General features: G+C 41.1%; 1 protein-coding gene across 2 annotated transcripts in view; it reads left to right on the forward strand.

Annotated features, from left to right (window-relative positions):
- Positions 1–16382, forward strand: part of LOC125448191 (collagen alpha-1(II) chain) — an 83862-nt gene that overhangs the window by 64347 nt on the left and 3133 nt on the right. For both annotated transcript variants that reach the window (XM_048523297.2, XM_048523298.2), the window contains 9 exons: positions 7490–7597; positions 7691–7744; positions 9835–9942; positions 10177–10230; positions 10930–11037; positions 14364–14417; positions 15073–15180; positions 15335–15623; positions 16018–16205. In XM_048523297.2, coding sequence (XP_048379254.1) covers positions 7490–7597; positions 7691–7744; positions 9835–9942; positions 10177–10230; positions 10930–11037; positions 14364–14417; positions 15073–15180; positions 15335–15623; positions 16018–16205 — 1071 coding nt within the window. The remainder of the gene's footprint in view (positions 1–7489; positions 7598–7690; positions 7745–9834; positions 9943–10176; positions 10231–10929; positions 11038–14363; positions 14418–15072; positions 15181–15334; positions 15624–16017; positions 16206–16382) is intronic.

Genomic DNA, 16382 nt, shown 5'->3' on the forward strand with positions numbered 1-16382 from the left:
ATGGAACATGCAAAATGACTTGAGCAATATTAAAACAGAATGAAGTGATATGCAGGACAAAGCAGTCCTGTAATAGAAACAACACTGAAATATGGTCTGTCATATAATACAAAGTGTACAGAAAGCAGTTTGTAGCATATACAGTACAAGAAAACAGCCCTGCAATGAATATGGAAGTGAGCATTCCTATATATATGCAATGCGGAGAATGGGTGGAGATCAGTCCTGACTATACACAGGATGAAAAACAGAGAATTGTATAAATACAATACAGAAACCAGCCCTGCAATATACAGGAGAGAGACTAGCCTAATGTGTAGTGTGTCAAGGCAAACTTTATAATGAGTATACTACAGAGAGTAGCCAGCAATACCTTCAGTGTAGAGACTAGCTCTTTAATATATACAGAAGACACCAACTGTACACAAAATAGACACCAGTTATTTGAAATGTACAATTTAAGAATTTTAACAAAGGCATTATTAATTTAATGTGTACAGCTAGGAAGCCAACTTACATAATATCAACTCCAGCTTAGATACCAAGACCGTAGTAAACACAGCATATAGAAACTGATCTAAAATTTAATGCAACCTGAAAAATAAAGAGGCCAGTCCTCAAAGTAGAAATTTAGAAACAAAGCCAGTAATACAGAAAATCAAATACAGACTTGTAATATACAGACATTGGCTCTGCAGTACAAAATAATAGAGATTAAACGAATGTCTATAGTATAGGTATCAACCATGTAATAATAGATTCAGATCTGTGTTGCAGGCAGTCTGCAGACTCCCATAATAATTTCAGCAATGAAGGGGCCTATCCTGCTGCCATGTAATATGTGTAGCATAGGGAACAGAACAAAAATATATGCAATATGGAGAAAAGCCCTTTAAACAGAGTAGTAACCAGCATATAATTATGAGAATGGGTAAGAGACCTCTAATGAATTATACATACCAATACAATACAAATATCACCCAGTAATGCATGCAGTGTAGACATTAGTCTGCAATGCAAAGTAATTATTATAAAGATCAAATTTTTACCTAAATTCATAATGCTGTCAAAGACTATTCCTGTAATACGTATGAAGGGGGGAGCAGCCCTGTAATATGGTCAATATAGAGATCAGTTCCATGGTATATAGTGTTTAAAACACTCCTGTAATGCATATAGTGTAAAAGTAACCCTCTAATCAATCTAAAATGGAGAACAACACTTGTATATGGATAGTGCGGAAACCAGCATCATACTGTTTGAAGAATAAAATCCAGTCTGAGCCAGATATCTATATTAGGTATACTGAAATTTAAAATAAGAGATTAGAGAATGCATGGGATAGAAAATAGCCCTACAATAACTACTGTACGACATAACACAATGACTAGCCCTACATTTTATAGAGGTAGGTAATGTAGAATGTACAGGATCAAGACTGGCCCTGTAAGATATACAGTATAGAGGTGAGTCTTGTAGAAACTAAAGTATAGAGACTGACCCTAAAGATTGTGCATTATAGAAACTGGTTCTATGCAGAATGTACAGTGTAGAGACCAGTCCTTTAGTTTCTATGGAATAGAGACTAGCCCATAAATTATATAGTACAGAGGCCAGCCCTATAGAATGTATAGCAACTATACTTATAGATTGTACAGTGTAGAGGCCTGCTTATAGAATGCATAAAATAGAATCCAGCCCCGTAGAATGTATAGTATAGAGAACAGCCCTGTAAAACATGCAGTATAGAGACAAATTGTGTGGATAGTACGGTATAGATACTGGCCCTGTAGAATGTACAAAATGAAAGGAACAGTACAGAGATTGGTCCCATGAAATGTACAGTTTAGAAACTCCAGTATTAGGTCCAGCCATTGAGAATGTGATAGTATTGGGTTCAGCCCTGTGGAATAGAGACTAAGTAAACATACAGTATGGGATTCAAAGCTGTATGTTGTATAGTATAGATAAGGACCCTGTAGATTGTACAGGATAGAGACCAGCTATATGTAGGGTATATAGTATAGGGCTCATATCTATAGAATGTACAGTATAGAATAGTCCTATAGCATATACAATATATGATCTAGCCTTTTAGAATGTACAGTATGAGCCCTGCAGAAAGGCCAAATAAAAAGTGTAGGATAGAGGCAGACCCTGTAAAATACACTATACATAAAATGGCCCTGTACAATGTACATTACACAGCCAACCTCTCAGAGTGTACAACATTCTGTCTGTCCTTAGGAGGGAGGGTGGGAGTATAACAATGGTTCGAGACTTGTAGAATGTACAATATAGAGATCAACCCCACAGAATAATCATTACAAGTCATATCCTGTAGAATGTACAGTGCAAGCTAAATATGAAGGTAAATAAAAGTCTACACATAGTCCAGCCCTGCGTGATATATAGACCAGTTGGTAGAAAGTGCAGGTTAGAGACCAGACCTTTGATTTTGCAGTATAGATACTAGCACTGTAGAATGTTCAGTATAATATTAACCTGATACAACTTTCAGAATAGGGAAAAGTCGTGTACAATGTACAGAAAAGAAACATTCCCAATGGAACATATGTTACAGAGACCAGTCCTGTAGAACATACAGTAGACAGACTCACATTTTACAATTTAAGGTAGAGAGACCAGCCCTATCAGATTTAAAGTATTGAAAATAGCTCCACAGAATATATAATTTAGAGATCAGCCCTATAGAATGCAGTTTTAGCGATCAGCCCAGTAGAATGTACAGTCCAGAGACTGAACCTATATACTGTACAGTTTAGAAATATACAACATGAAGGCCAGTTTTATAGAATAGACAGTAGCAGGATCAGCCCTGTAGAACATACAACATAGTGACCAGCTGTGTTGAATGCACAGCGTCGGAACGGCTCTATAGATTATAAGGTACAAGACTAGCCTAAAGAATACATAGCACAGAGATTATCCCTATAGCATATACAAATCAAGGAATGACCCTATAAATTGCACAGTATAGGCACCGGCATTATAGACTATAAAATATAAGATCAAGTCTGTGGCATGTTCCTTTATACCCTGTGCAGTGAACCACATTGTCTACTGGATCACTGTGTAGTTTTCATATTGTGTCATGAATCGCAGCTTGCTGTGGATCACACTGAATACTGCTTATGAATGCATACTGGATTACAATTAAGTACTGGAGCATGTTGAGTCTTATCATTTCACTGAGGACTGTATCTAACTTATTGAAATAGTAATTATGTTGCATACTAGATCATGTTGAGTATGGGTCATGGTGGTTATAAAATCACAATATGTGGTAGCTTAACATTTTCAAGATGATGACCATGACTCAAACTCTGAAAATTGTTGTGATCTGTATTGTATCCATTGAAATTTATTCTGTTAGACTGTGCAGTGAATGTTTCATAAAAATAGGTTATTCACACCATCAGCCAGCAGATACTGGTCAGGGGTTATAATTGAGAGCAGCTTAAAGGCTAGCAGTCACTGTTTTTGCACAAATTAAGGTTTAATTGAGCATTACATAAGGTTTGTAAGGGCCATGAAGCACAAGTTGGCTGAACTTCTTTTCGTTGCGAGATAACATGCGCTATAATGATCGCAAAATGCAGCATCCAATGAAAGCAAAGCATTGATAATCATTGCCAGCATCCTTTTTGTTTTTATAGAAAAGAGAGGTTTGTATACTGCCTTACCAGGTCTCACAGCAACACCTCAAGGCGCTTAAAAAGCAATGGTTTACTTTTGGAGTGCTGTGACGGTTAACGTTGGCAACTGCGGCAGCCAATTAGCCGACAGCAAATAAGGTGAATGATCAGCTAACCTGTTTTTGGTGGTGTAGGTCCGGCGCTAAAGCAGCTGCTTAAAGCATTGAAATTGCGCGTGTCAGCCCAGTGCAGCAATCCTCTGCGGACAATGGAGTGTACCAAGCACAGGAAGTACCATTTTGACAACCAGGCGCTAAAGGCTTTAATAAAAGGAGTGGGCGAACATATACCTGTGTGGAGGGCCACTCTTCCTCCAAACACCTGATTCAGCAGGTATGGAAAGAAATCGTGAAGCATGTAAACGCTGTCTCCAAGATGTCAGGAAGTGGCCGGCAGATCTGAAGAATTCGGCTAAGGTAAGTCAATAATATTAATATGCACCTGCCATAAATGGACATGCAAGAAAGTCAACTCTGGCAAACTTCTCATCCTTTTGTGCTTCTCTATGAAAACTGGTATGAGGAGGTGAACCAGTGCAGCACTGCCATGAGATACAAGGGCAACGAATGGGGGTATATATATATATATATATATGTATAAGAGAGATGTAGTTCTGAAGTGCTTCTGCAAATTTGTGTGTACTGCAACAATTCCAAAAGGGGATTTAGACAGTAACTGTTTAGAAGTGAACCGAACAGGGTGATACCCAGTTAATGAGAATATCTGGTATGTCACAGAAACTGTACAACTGCATGACATTGTCAGTGCTCTGTGTACATTCAATCTACCAATACTGTTCTTCTAATTGCAGGACAAGATGGCCTTCAATCAGCGAGAGCAGTGCTGCACTGGACCCAGCCAATACAAGCCCCCTACCCTAGCCGAGAACGCCACTTTGGAAATATTACGCGGGGAGAGTATAGAGGGAGTGGGGGACGACAAAGCTGCAAGCTTCGAACGAGTTCATGGCTAGTACTTTAATGTTCATGTTGTACCATTTTGTCCTGTTGAATGACTGTCATTCAGATACATGCTCAACCTAAGTAATAATGCCGATAATACCATGGAATGACACGTTATCTTCTCTTTTCACAGAAATGGAGAAATAGAGTGTAGCAAGAAGCAGTGTCTGTGAGAAAGGCAACAGCTCACAGCACTCTGTATCACAAACACTCTCTGTCAAACGTCAAGAACAGCTACACAACTCATTGGATGTAGGTGGTGAGGTTCAGGAAGGGTTGCAGGGTAAGTCACAATTCACAGGTGAGGAGGAACAAGTGATGTTGGCCATAGCAGACCAGGTGTTTGCTGATCGAAACCCCAGCACAGTGAACCTCATGGGATCTGCTCACGAGCAGAACTTGCTGTCTGAGCAGATTATCCAGGTGAGGCATGAGTGTGAGTGGAACATTCACTGCAAGATCTTGAAAGGATTGTGGAGGAGTACACCACCTAGATCTCTGCAGTCATGGACATGTGGTTGTCTGCACTGCAGTAGTCCACAGAGAGTCTGCTAATTTGAGAGGCATCTGCAAAGAATTTCTAGAGTGCAAGTCATAGGCATAGTGGGAACATTTCTCATGAATGTCCACATGGCACCATAGAAACCTCTGACTCCAGTCTGGAAGATGCTGTTTTTTTGCTAGCTTCAGCACACACTTGGAGACTGGATGCAGACAATATTTTCCATAAGTTTTCACAGACTTTCCAGCTGCCCAAAGTTCCATTGTCAAGTCATTGGACATTTTGAGGGATTGCCCAGTGGAAGGGAGCAGTTAAACAGCAGATTTTGGCTTGAACGATCCGGGCCATTAACCATCCTGATACAAGTGGCAGTAGATATGCCAGACACTAAAGAGAAGGAGGCAGCAAGACCAGCCGTAGTCAAGATGAGCTGTACACAGAGCGACTGCAATCCTTACAACATGGGAATCCTGTGCACTACGATGGGACCGAGCAGTCAGACAACATTCCGAAGGAATCATTTGAGGAGAAGACCGGCTCAGCCAGACACTCTGCACCACAACAAACCACAGGTACAAAGCTGACTACATTCACTGAACACATAATGCTTGGAATAAAAACACTGTCTTTGATTTTTACAATGGTCTGAGTGCTTCTTTATTGAGTCAGTGTCATTTGATTCTGCTAAAGGCATTATGTAAATCTATGTAGTTTTTGTTAATTTCAGTCAGAGCATTACAGCATCCTCCATTCAGGTGGCAATAGATGATGTTTGAGGATCTGCAGCTGGGCTTAGGGGTGCATCGTTTCTGCACAGGACAGAAACCGTACTCACTGGGAGACACATTTAGATTGAAGGTCGTATCCTAACTTTCCCTGCAGAAGCTACTTCTGTGTTCGCACCCTCTAGCTTTTGTTTTGCAATGTCTTTGCCACTCTGTTCCTCCTCGATGGTAAAATGTCCTTGCAAACTAAAAGCACAAACAAAATTGCACGCACTCTTCTCACATTGTTCCCAGTGTTTCGTTGTCAATAAAGTTGCTTCTAAAATACAAGTCGTTGTTGTTATCTTGGCAAATGTGGCTGGCAATTTTCAGCACAGGGAGCCCGCACAAATGGCGAACGAGATGCACGACCAGTTAATCTGCTTTTGGTGGTGTTGATTGACATATAAGTTATGGCAAGAATGTCAGGAGCATTCACTCCTTTAAGTGGTTCCATGAACCTTTTTCATCTGCCTGAATAGTTCGGCAATCCCTTTGTACGGCATTGAGGTGTTCGCCGCAACCATTCACTCAAGAGTGGTGCTTGAACCCGTAAGCTTTGGGTTTAAAGAACGGAATGCCATCAACTGAGACAAACTGATAGAGCAAAAGTTAATGTTATTTATGGGAACCTGGGATGGCTGTATTGCAAGGTATCACCTGAGCAGTGGAGATATCTGCTTTAAGATCCCAGTAGTATGTTCTGTAATTAACTGGAGCCTCATTATCCCCATGGTTCATCTGTGGTTACTGCACAGATGTCATAAAGTCAGTTTGCAGAGTGCTCTGGGTCTCTCAGGAACTATCTTCTCACTCCTCCTGCCCTCTTCAAGTAAAGCTGGCTTAAACACAACTGTCTTGAAGTCAAGGCCTGAAGAGAATTCTCAGGCAGCCTGTTCTCTCTCCCTGCTGAGGAGTGGGCTGTGATTCAGAGGGAAGAAAATCCCTTTCTGTTCCACGTCAGGCACAGCCTTGTGGACAGGGGCTGCCATCTGCTTGGTCACACAATGCTGCTGCTGCTGGTTTGTGGTTCCTTGCTGGGACCTGCTGAATCATATAGCTGCCACTTCCTGTGGCCAGTAAACTGGCCTAGTCCTAACCTGGGAGCACCTGAACAAAGAAGCATCAAAAGACCTTGGACACTTTGGTCACTGGCAATGCCATACAAATGTGTCTAGATGTTGGCACTGAATTGCTGATGGCACCACTCTGTCGTAACCTCCAAATTTATTCTTGGCTTCCAATGCCAACCGTTCACAGGTCATTGTGCCTGGGTTGGTAGCCGGAAATGTCGAGAACCAGTGCAACATGACGGTTCTCCTCCTGAGTAATCCTACATCCAGGTCACTTAGATCCTTGCTGCTCCTGCTCAACGAATGGATTAAGAATGCGCCGCACAGACCACACTCCTGAAGGGACCAATGCCTAGAGCAGGGATCTTAACATTGATGGGAACAGTCATTTCCAACGTTAAGATATTTGGAAAAAAACAGCCACCAAATAGATTCAGATATGTAATGGCCTTTTTGATTTCCCTTCTAGGGTGAGCCTGGCAAACAAGGAGCACCTGGATCTGCTGGTGACCGTGGCCCCCCTGGTCCAGTTGGTCCACCTGGTCTCACTGGTCCTTCCGGAGAGCCTGGACGTGAGGTAAGTCAGTCTTCTGCGCTGAGACTCTGTAAATGTGTTACCTCTGTCTCTGTGTTCTACTGTCCCTTCTGACTGCCTTGTATCTCCTTACAGGGCAACCCTGGTGCTGATGGTCCTCCTGGTCGTGATGGTGCAGCTGGCATGAAGGTAAGAGAAATGATTGGTACCTTAACTTTGGAGAGAATTAGTGTTTGATTTTTCCAAAGACTTAAAGATAAAAATGTTTGCCAATCACTTTTTTTCTGAGTAGCAGGAAATTAGTTACAGAATAGAATTCCTTCTGACTCAATAACCTGCCTGAATCCTAACAGTAAGAGACCACCCAGACGCAGAGGTGTGTGGTCAGACCCCTTAGTGACACTTTAAACTGTGAACCCATATTGAATGGCAACTGAATGTGCATTGGCTTCTGTTTCAATTGTTACTCTTAATGACTGAGGATGAGATCCATGTTAATATTTAAGGCCAGGGTGGCTGAAAGTAATAGCAATCCAGGGATATGGGAACAGGATAGGGATCTGTAATTTAGATTAGCAAGAACATTGAGGTTAATCACCAAGACAGACTGGTCAGGCCAAATGGCCTGTTTCCATGTTGTAATGTAATTCAGTGAAACTATCTGAGCTCCTATGATAGAGGACTTTTCCACTTTACCAAAAATGAACTTTTAACTCTAATCAGTCTGAGGTGGGTTTGAACCAAAGGTCCAGGGAGAAAGGAGAAACACTAAGCTACCTCACTCAGCAATGAAAAAAACATCTAAACGTTAATTACCATAAGGCTTCATCTTTGCCTTTTCCAATCAAAGCACATGCAGAACTCCTCACCGTTTTCTGAAAATGTAGGAATTTGAGAGATTGAATGTTACTGTCAGGATACCAACATGACAACATTGCCATTGGTAGCAAAGAAAATAAAATGAACATACAGCAGATAATTGGAGATAGTAGGAACTGCAGATGCTGGAGAAACAGATAATTTCCATAACAAATTAAGTGAACAACTGAAGAATATAATAGCTTAACAGTAACAGCTATATAACTCACTGTAACAGACTTGCTGTTTGTTAGCATTTCAGTTAACGTTGTTGTGCTTCCAAATAAAATCAGTGTTGAACTTTATTTCATATCCTTTTACTGTGTTCCAGTTGTCTGAGTTGAACTGTAATATGTGGTGAGTTCACTCTTGTAAATGTGTACGTCTAGTGCCGATGACAGGCACAGGGAAAGGATCTCTTGCAAGAAATGTTTGCTCCCAGGCAATGTTGCCAGTGGCGAGCTGGGAAAGAATTCCATTAATCTGACATAGGGCCTTGTGCTGTGTGGAGAGAGGAGTGGGTCCATGTACCGCCATCAAGCAAAACAAAAGAGACTTCTTGTACTGTACCTCAAAATCTGTGTCAGATAGACAGGCATTCAAAGAAAACCCAGTCATTACAAGTTCCAGAGAAAGGCACAGCCAGTGCCAAGCAGAAACGGGGGTCATTTATCATGGGATCATTCACAGTTGGCTTCCTGAATTGTGCTGCTAATGTAACAATTTTGTGTCAGGCTTGTCTGCGAGGGGCTGCCAATGATGATGGTGCGTCATGCTATGGTCAATGGTGTTTGATTTAAAGAGACCTTTTAAAACATTTCATATATTGAAAACTTACTGATCATATTTTTACTCAGTCGTGGAATGTGGACATCGCTGGCTGGGCTGGCATTTATTGTCAGTCCTTGATGGCTGAAACTGAATGACTTGCTGGGACATGAGAGAACCAGAGGGGGTTTAAATGACATGGCTGCCATTAGGCAAGCTTCTTTTTCCAGATCTTTTTTCTGTAAGCAAATCGGATTTCACCACTTGCCATGGTGGGACTCAAACCCAGGTCTTCAGAACATTAATGGGGTTCGTTGAATTATTAGGCCAATGACATTACTACTCCACCAATGTGTTCCCAGCTTTGGAGTGCTGGAACTGGAGAAGTTTGTAGCATTGAAGGAAACCATTCAGCCTATTGGTGTTGCTACCAGCAATCCAAAACCAATTTCACTTTCATCCAATTCTCATATACTTTGATGCTTCAAATATTTATCCACTTCTTTCTGGGATCTCTGGTCTGATCAAACCTGAAAACAATGTATTGAAGTTTCATTTATCCACTGAAAAGATTTTAATTTCAAGTTTGACAATTATTGTTCTTTGAAAGATCATTGAGTGGTGGCTGATAGCTTTCTCCTGCTCCTTAACAGGGTGACCGAGGTCAGACTGGTCCTGCTGGTGCCCCTGGCGCTCCTGGTGCCCCTGGCGCTCCCGGTCCTGTCGGCCCAACTGGCAAACAAGGAAACAGAGGTGAACCTGTAAGTAGTCAGGACATTGCTGATATTTAATTTGCAATCACTGCCAAATAATAAACGTGTAACATTAGCCACATATATCAGAAAAATTTTATATATTCACCTGCTAAATTCTTTACATTTCAGTTTTTACTGAAGGATCTAACACAGCGTAATTTTGGTGACTAGCAATCTTTCTACAGACTATTGGTTTGTGTTTTATTACTGCTTTAATAAAAAAGTTATTTTCCTTTGTAGGGTGCTCAAGGTCCAATGGGTCCTTCTGGTCCTGCTGGTGCCCGTGGTATGCCTGTAAGTAATCTTAAATCATGTAAAATTTTGAAACAATATCATGAGATTTTTTTTCAACTAATTGGACAGAGCAAGACAGGAAGTTAAAAAACAATTAGGTTAACTGTTATAGAAAAGGGCAATTGGTTTCATTAATAATTGCATCCTTCAGAGAGACGGTGCAAACAAGCTGAATAGCCTCCTTCTGTATTACAGTCATTCACACACGGAACCACTAAGGGGATGCTACACACTGCAGAAAAAAAGGGGAGAATTTTCCTGGCCCTAGGAAGGGTTCAGAAAATCGTGAGATGCACATTGGGATAGCTCCCCAGTGCAGGCCTGCCCCGGGGTATTTCTCCAGCAGTGGGAACAGATACATAGTAGTTACCCCTGATTAGAGGTGGAGAATCAATTTTAATATTTCAAAACTCTTTTGGGGGTCTTACCCAGAACTGTCAGCATTAAGAATATAATCTGAAAATTTGATCTCAAGTCCATTAAAGCTCATAGGCCTTTAAAAGAGACTGCAATACAGTTTATTTTAATGGCAATGGAATTTCAACTAAACATATACTGTTATTGTCGTTCTAGGCTCATGTAGTCACATCTGTTTCTGTAAAAGTTGACACTTCTTATTTTAACCCAAAATCTGTCTCATTCCACATCAGCTAGACTTGACAAACCTGCTGTAACCTCTTGTATTAATATTCTCTTCAGGGTCCTCAAGGTCCTCGTGGCGACAAGGGCGAAGCTGGTGAGGCAGGTGAAAGAGGGCAGAAAGGTCACAGAGGCTTCACTGGTTTGCAGGGTCTACCTGGTCCTCCTGTGAGTATTTTGATCACAAACAATACCATTCAGGACATTGTATTGTAACCAATTGGAACCGGTTATTTTCACTTTTTAAGGGCTCGTATAAAATCTGGCACTCCACTTTGTAAGGACACAAGAATTTGCATTTTGTATTGTGGCACGGTGGCTCAGTGGTTAGCACTGCTGCCTCACAGCGTCAGGGACCTGGGCTCAATTCCATCCTCAGGCAACTGTCTGTGTGGAGTTTGCACATTCTCCCTGTGTCTGCGTGGGTTTCCTCCGCGTGCTCCGGTTTCCTCCCACAGTCCGAAGATGTGCAGGCTAGGGTGGATTGACCGTGCTAAATTACCCATAGTGTTCAGAGGTGTGCAGGCTAGGTGGATTAGCCATGGGACATGCAGGGTTACAGGGACAGGGTTGGGTCTGGGTGGGATGCTGTTCAAAGGGTCATTGATGACTCGATGGGCCAAATGGCCTGCTTCCACACACTGTCAGAATTCTTTGATTCTATGATCTCATGACATGCTTAAGGACATTCTGAAATGCTTCACCCTGAATTATTTGTAATTCCATTAAATGAAGCAACAAAATTGTACTCAGCAATATCAAATGAATGAAAGAACAACTATCAAATCCATGTTTAGTGACCTGCTTCAGGTTAGAACACCAAGAGAATTGAATTGCGCATCTTCCAGTTGTGCTACAGGGTTTCACCATCCAGCTCAATGTGCAGGAAGGGCTCCATTCATCTCTGGTATCACAGGACCCTGTCATTGCATCATCCCAGTCGATATGTTTAAGTCCTTCAGTAGGATTTGAAACTGCAAACTACTGACTCAGCAATAAGTGTGACAAAAATTTGGCTCAATGTCCTATATCCAGTCTCATGCAAGGAACTGCTGTACATGTGACACTCAGTCAGGAAGGCTAAGATATAATAAAGCCATACAAACCAAAAAAACACAGGCTTAATTCCTAATGTGTGTTCAATTCAATTATCTTCAATTGAACAGTCGACGGCTAAGGAAGGTGCTACTCTAATGTGGTCAAACAGATTGAGCATCAACCTGCCAACCCTTTCAACACATACCAAAGGCAGGCAGTAACAGCAGGAGAGATTCCTGGTCAGCCATGCCTTTCACATCTGCCCAAAGTTGAAGCCTCTATCATCACAATCTATAGTCCAAGCTACAGAATTCATGTAAAAGTAAACATTGCCACAACAACTGAGACTGTAACACACCACCACTACCTCGTGTCAAGTATCTTCAGTATCAAAGTCAAGGTATAGCATTAACCAGATAGGGACTAACACTACCTATGCTTTACATCTCATCAATAACCTTGAGATGATTGCGTATTTTTGATTCATTGGTTTTGTAGCGTTTCTGAATGAGTTTGGTAATTTGTACCTAATGATCCATTTTTTTGTGGTTGCATCAAGATCAATCAAAACTGCCCAGCTTCGGCACATTGAGAGAAGACTGTTTTATTAATCACATGTCAGACTGTAGTCAGGGCTCAGTGCAGTTAGGAGATGCTGTGTTACTGTTGTGCTACTGATACACTGTGGGCTCAGATGGCCTGTTAGTGATTTCAAAGTAAATCCTGCATCCACCACATATACACTGGATCCAAGTAACAACAACTTGTATTTATTTAGCATCTTTAGTATAATAAAGCCTTCCAAAGTGCTTAGACATTCCTCAGTGTCAATGCTCCTATGAAAGTGAAGGTGATGCTCACTTGAATATCTGTGACTTCAGCTGTTATAGTTAAGGCTGAAAGTAAGTGTGCAGGTGAGTAGGCAGTAAAGAAGGCAAACTTCATAGTGAGAGAATTTGAGTACAGGAACAAGAATGCCTTGCTGCATTTATACAGGGCATTGTTGATGACACAGCTCGAATATTGTGTGCAGTTTTGGTCTCCCTATCTGAGGATGTTATTGCTATAGAGGAAGTGCAGCAAAGGTTTATCAAGCTGATTCCTGGGATGGTAGGACTGACATATGAGGAGAGATTGAGTCAGTTTGCATTGCATTCACTGGAGTTTAGAAGAGTGAGGGATAATTTCATGGAAACCTATAAAATTCTAACAGGAGTAGACAGGTTAGATGCAGGAAGGATGATCTTGATAATGTGAAAGTGCAGAACCAGGAGTCAAAGTTTAAAGATAAGAGATAAACCTTTTAGGACTGTGATGAGGAGAAATTTTTTTACCCAGAGAGTGGAGAGCCTATGGAATTCACCACTGTGGAAAATGGTTGAGGACGTAACATTAAATCATCAAGAGGGAAGTAGATATAGCTCTTGTGGCTAAAAGGGATCAAGGGATATGGAAGGGACAGCGAGATTAGGATATTGAGCTTGATGATCAGCCATGATCATAATGAATGGCAGAGCAGATTTAAGGGGTTGAACGGCCTACTCCTATTCCTATCTCTATGTTCCAGTGTCTAAGCGGTGTTAAACCAGTGGATTTTGTCCAGTTTAAGAAGCACTTTATTTCTAGTTTTGGAGGTAAAATGATTTGGGATTTCAGAATTTATTTGCATTTTGTCATCCAACTTTGTCTTTCATTAAAACAGCACAAGGCTTTCAGGGACAGGAATGACTATTGAGATCAGGAATCTTGACTTCTTTTTGATAAACCCATAGCAATCACTCCACCACAAAAACTGAAAAGCCTGTTGTAGTCAAAAGGCATTGGAAAAATCAGATATTTAGCAGGCATCATTAATTTTACAAAATTAACACTTCAAACAATTTTATAAAGTACTGTTTTGAGCAGTGATATTTAAAAAGTTTGATAAATCATGCTAAAACTCATAGATTTTACCATTAATATGATTTAGCGAACTTTTAAGAGGCTTATGTTAAATATTCAATCCATTTTAAGGTCCTTCTCGTTAAATTTTTGCAGATTGAGAACACTCCCTTTATGCTTTGAAAGAGTGATGTACATTAGTAACAAATTTATGCTGTTTCTGTACTTGCTGTTTTGAAGTAGTGAGCATGACATTAGGATTAGTTAAATTCAGGCTTACGTGTTCAGGAAGCTGCAGAGTTGGTCAGCATTCAGGGCAACAACTATTAAAGGACAACAAAGTTGGATCATCTCTTGATCTTATTGGTTTCTTGGCATGGTCCTCATTCCCAGTGTGAATTATAAATCAGAGAAAAGAGATGGATTCTGCTCGAGCCCACCTGATCTGTGAGAGTTTGTGTCCTAAATAGGAAGAACTTTGGGGTTGTGGATATTGCATTCATTATTTTATGTAGTTCATTCCATTGTTTCACTTTCAGTGTAACTACAATATTCCTGTTTTCTTTCTTTTCAAGGGTCCTCCTGGTGATCAAGGTGCTGTTGGTGTTGCTGGTCCTGCTGGTCCTCGTGTAAGTATTGCCTTTAGTTTTACACTAGGTTTGCTTTAGAAAAGACACAAAGCATCTTCAATACAGGGATTCTGCATAAAGACTGATAAGAATGCACAGTGTCGTATCATGAGTATTTAGATAGCTGTTTAATAACAATATCCTGTAAATACCACCATTAGAAACCTTCCACTGAAGAATAACTGCAAAAAATAAATGCTTCTCCAAAACATGCAGCTCCTTTCAGCATTCAAAGATGAGGTTATATTTAATTTATATAATTTGATGTGAATTCCAGCCTAATACTTTCAGCCTGGAATTACAGCATCGAGTCATGGGTGCAGAATCTAGTGAGCTACGTTTGCTGATTCAGGAAGATATCATACCAGCTCCATTTGAGCCGGTCTACAGATGTCTCTAATCTCCAACTGCTGTCTTTACTCTGAAGTAGTCAAACAGTCAGTTGTTAAGCCCGCACTGTAGCATCACCCACATTCTGACCACAAATTTAAATAAAATATAAAAAGCAGTGGATTATTTTCTGAGTCTTCACCCTCTTCAAGGAGTAATTTTTCAATAGTTTACTTACATTATGTAACTTAAAGTGAACAAAGGATCAATGAAAGCACAGTGTCAATGACTAGTTTCTAACAGCATTTGCTGATGTCCATTGCAGGGTCCTCCTGGTCCTGTTGGGCCACCTGGTAAGGATGGTGCAAATGGTCTGACTGGTCCCATTGGTCCGCCCGGCCCACGAGGGCGTTCTGGTGAAACTGGCCCTGCTGTAAGTATCATAAGCTCTCCTCTCCTCACTTCCTCACCATTGAAATTCTCTAGGTTCTTTCCCTGGTTTATTGTTTCCTGTGACTAATGCGCTTATCGCCCCCTCAAATTATTGTGTCACATGTTTTAATGTCACTCTGGATATTTCCCAACAGGGTCCTCCCGGTAATGCTGGTCCTCCTGGTCCCCCTGGTCCTCCAGGCCCTGGTATCGATATGTCTGCCTTCGCTGGCCTGTCGCAACCTGAGAAAGCTCCCGACCCACTCCGATACTTCCGGGCTGACCAGGCTGCTCCATTCCTGCGCCAACATGATGCTGAGGTTGATGCCACTCTGAAATCCCTCAACAACCAAATTGAAAATATCCGCAGCCCAGAAGGAAGCAAGAAAAACCCAGCTCGTACCTGCCGAGACCTGAAACTTTGTCATTCAGACTGGAAGAGCGGTAGGTAGATGTGAGAATCTAAAATGATACCAGCAGAATTGCCTAAGATGGAGCATGCGCAGTAAATTTTAGTGACATTGTTAGAATTCTGTAATTGTTTCAGCTGCATCTTTGCAGCCACTTTGGTGGGATCTAGCAAACCAACTGCACCTCAACATTTCAAATGTCTGATCTTTTGCATATTGCAATATATGCTCTCTAAATTAATTTAGCTGAAAGAAAGATAAATACTTGAAAATTGTTTCTAAGGTCTCATTCCAGATGACATTAATCGGTTAAAAAGTTCACATTCTGTATCAGTGTTTTAACTGAATTGCATGCTTTGTGGATGGTAGTGTCCAGCATGGAATGGTGTGAAGTGTCAACTATTTCTGAGTTTGCGAATATGTCGCAGGTGATTACTGGATTGATCCAAACCAGGGCTGCACACTTGATGCCATCAAGGTCTTCTGTAACATGGAAACTGGTGAGACCTGCGTCTATCCCAACCCAACAAGCATTCCACGCAAGAACTGGTGGACAAGCAAGGGAAAAGACAAGAAGCATGTATGGTTTGGCGAGACTATGAATGGTGGTTTCCACGTAAGTATCTGAATAATTCTTGCATGGAGATTAACAATTTAAAAAGTGATTAATGCTGAATATGTATCATCCATTGAGTTGGTGCAAACTTCCCTTACACCAAAAGGAAATGCAGTCTGCCCAGATGATCTACTTCAGGACTTTTACGGTAGAATGTTCAACTTTATAGGAACAGGA

Source organism: Stegostoma tigrinum, chromosome X, assembly GCF_030684315.1.
Source record: "Stegostoma tigrinum isolate sSteTig4 chromosome X, sSteTig4.hap1, whole genome shotgun sequence".
NCBI lineage: Eukaryota > Metazoa > Chordata > Chondrichthyes > Orectolobiformes > Stegostomatidae > Stegostoma > Stegostoma tigrinum.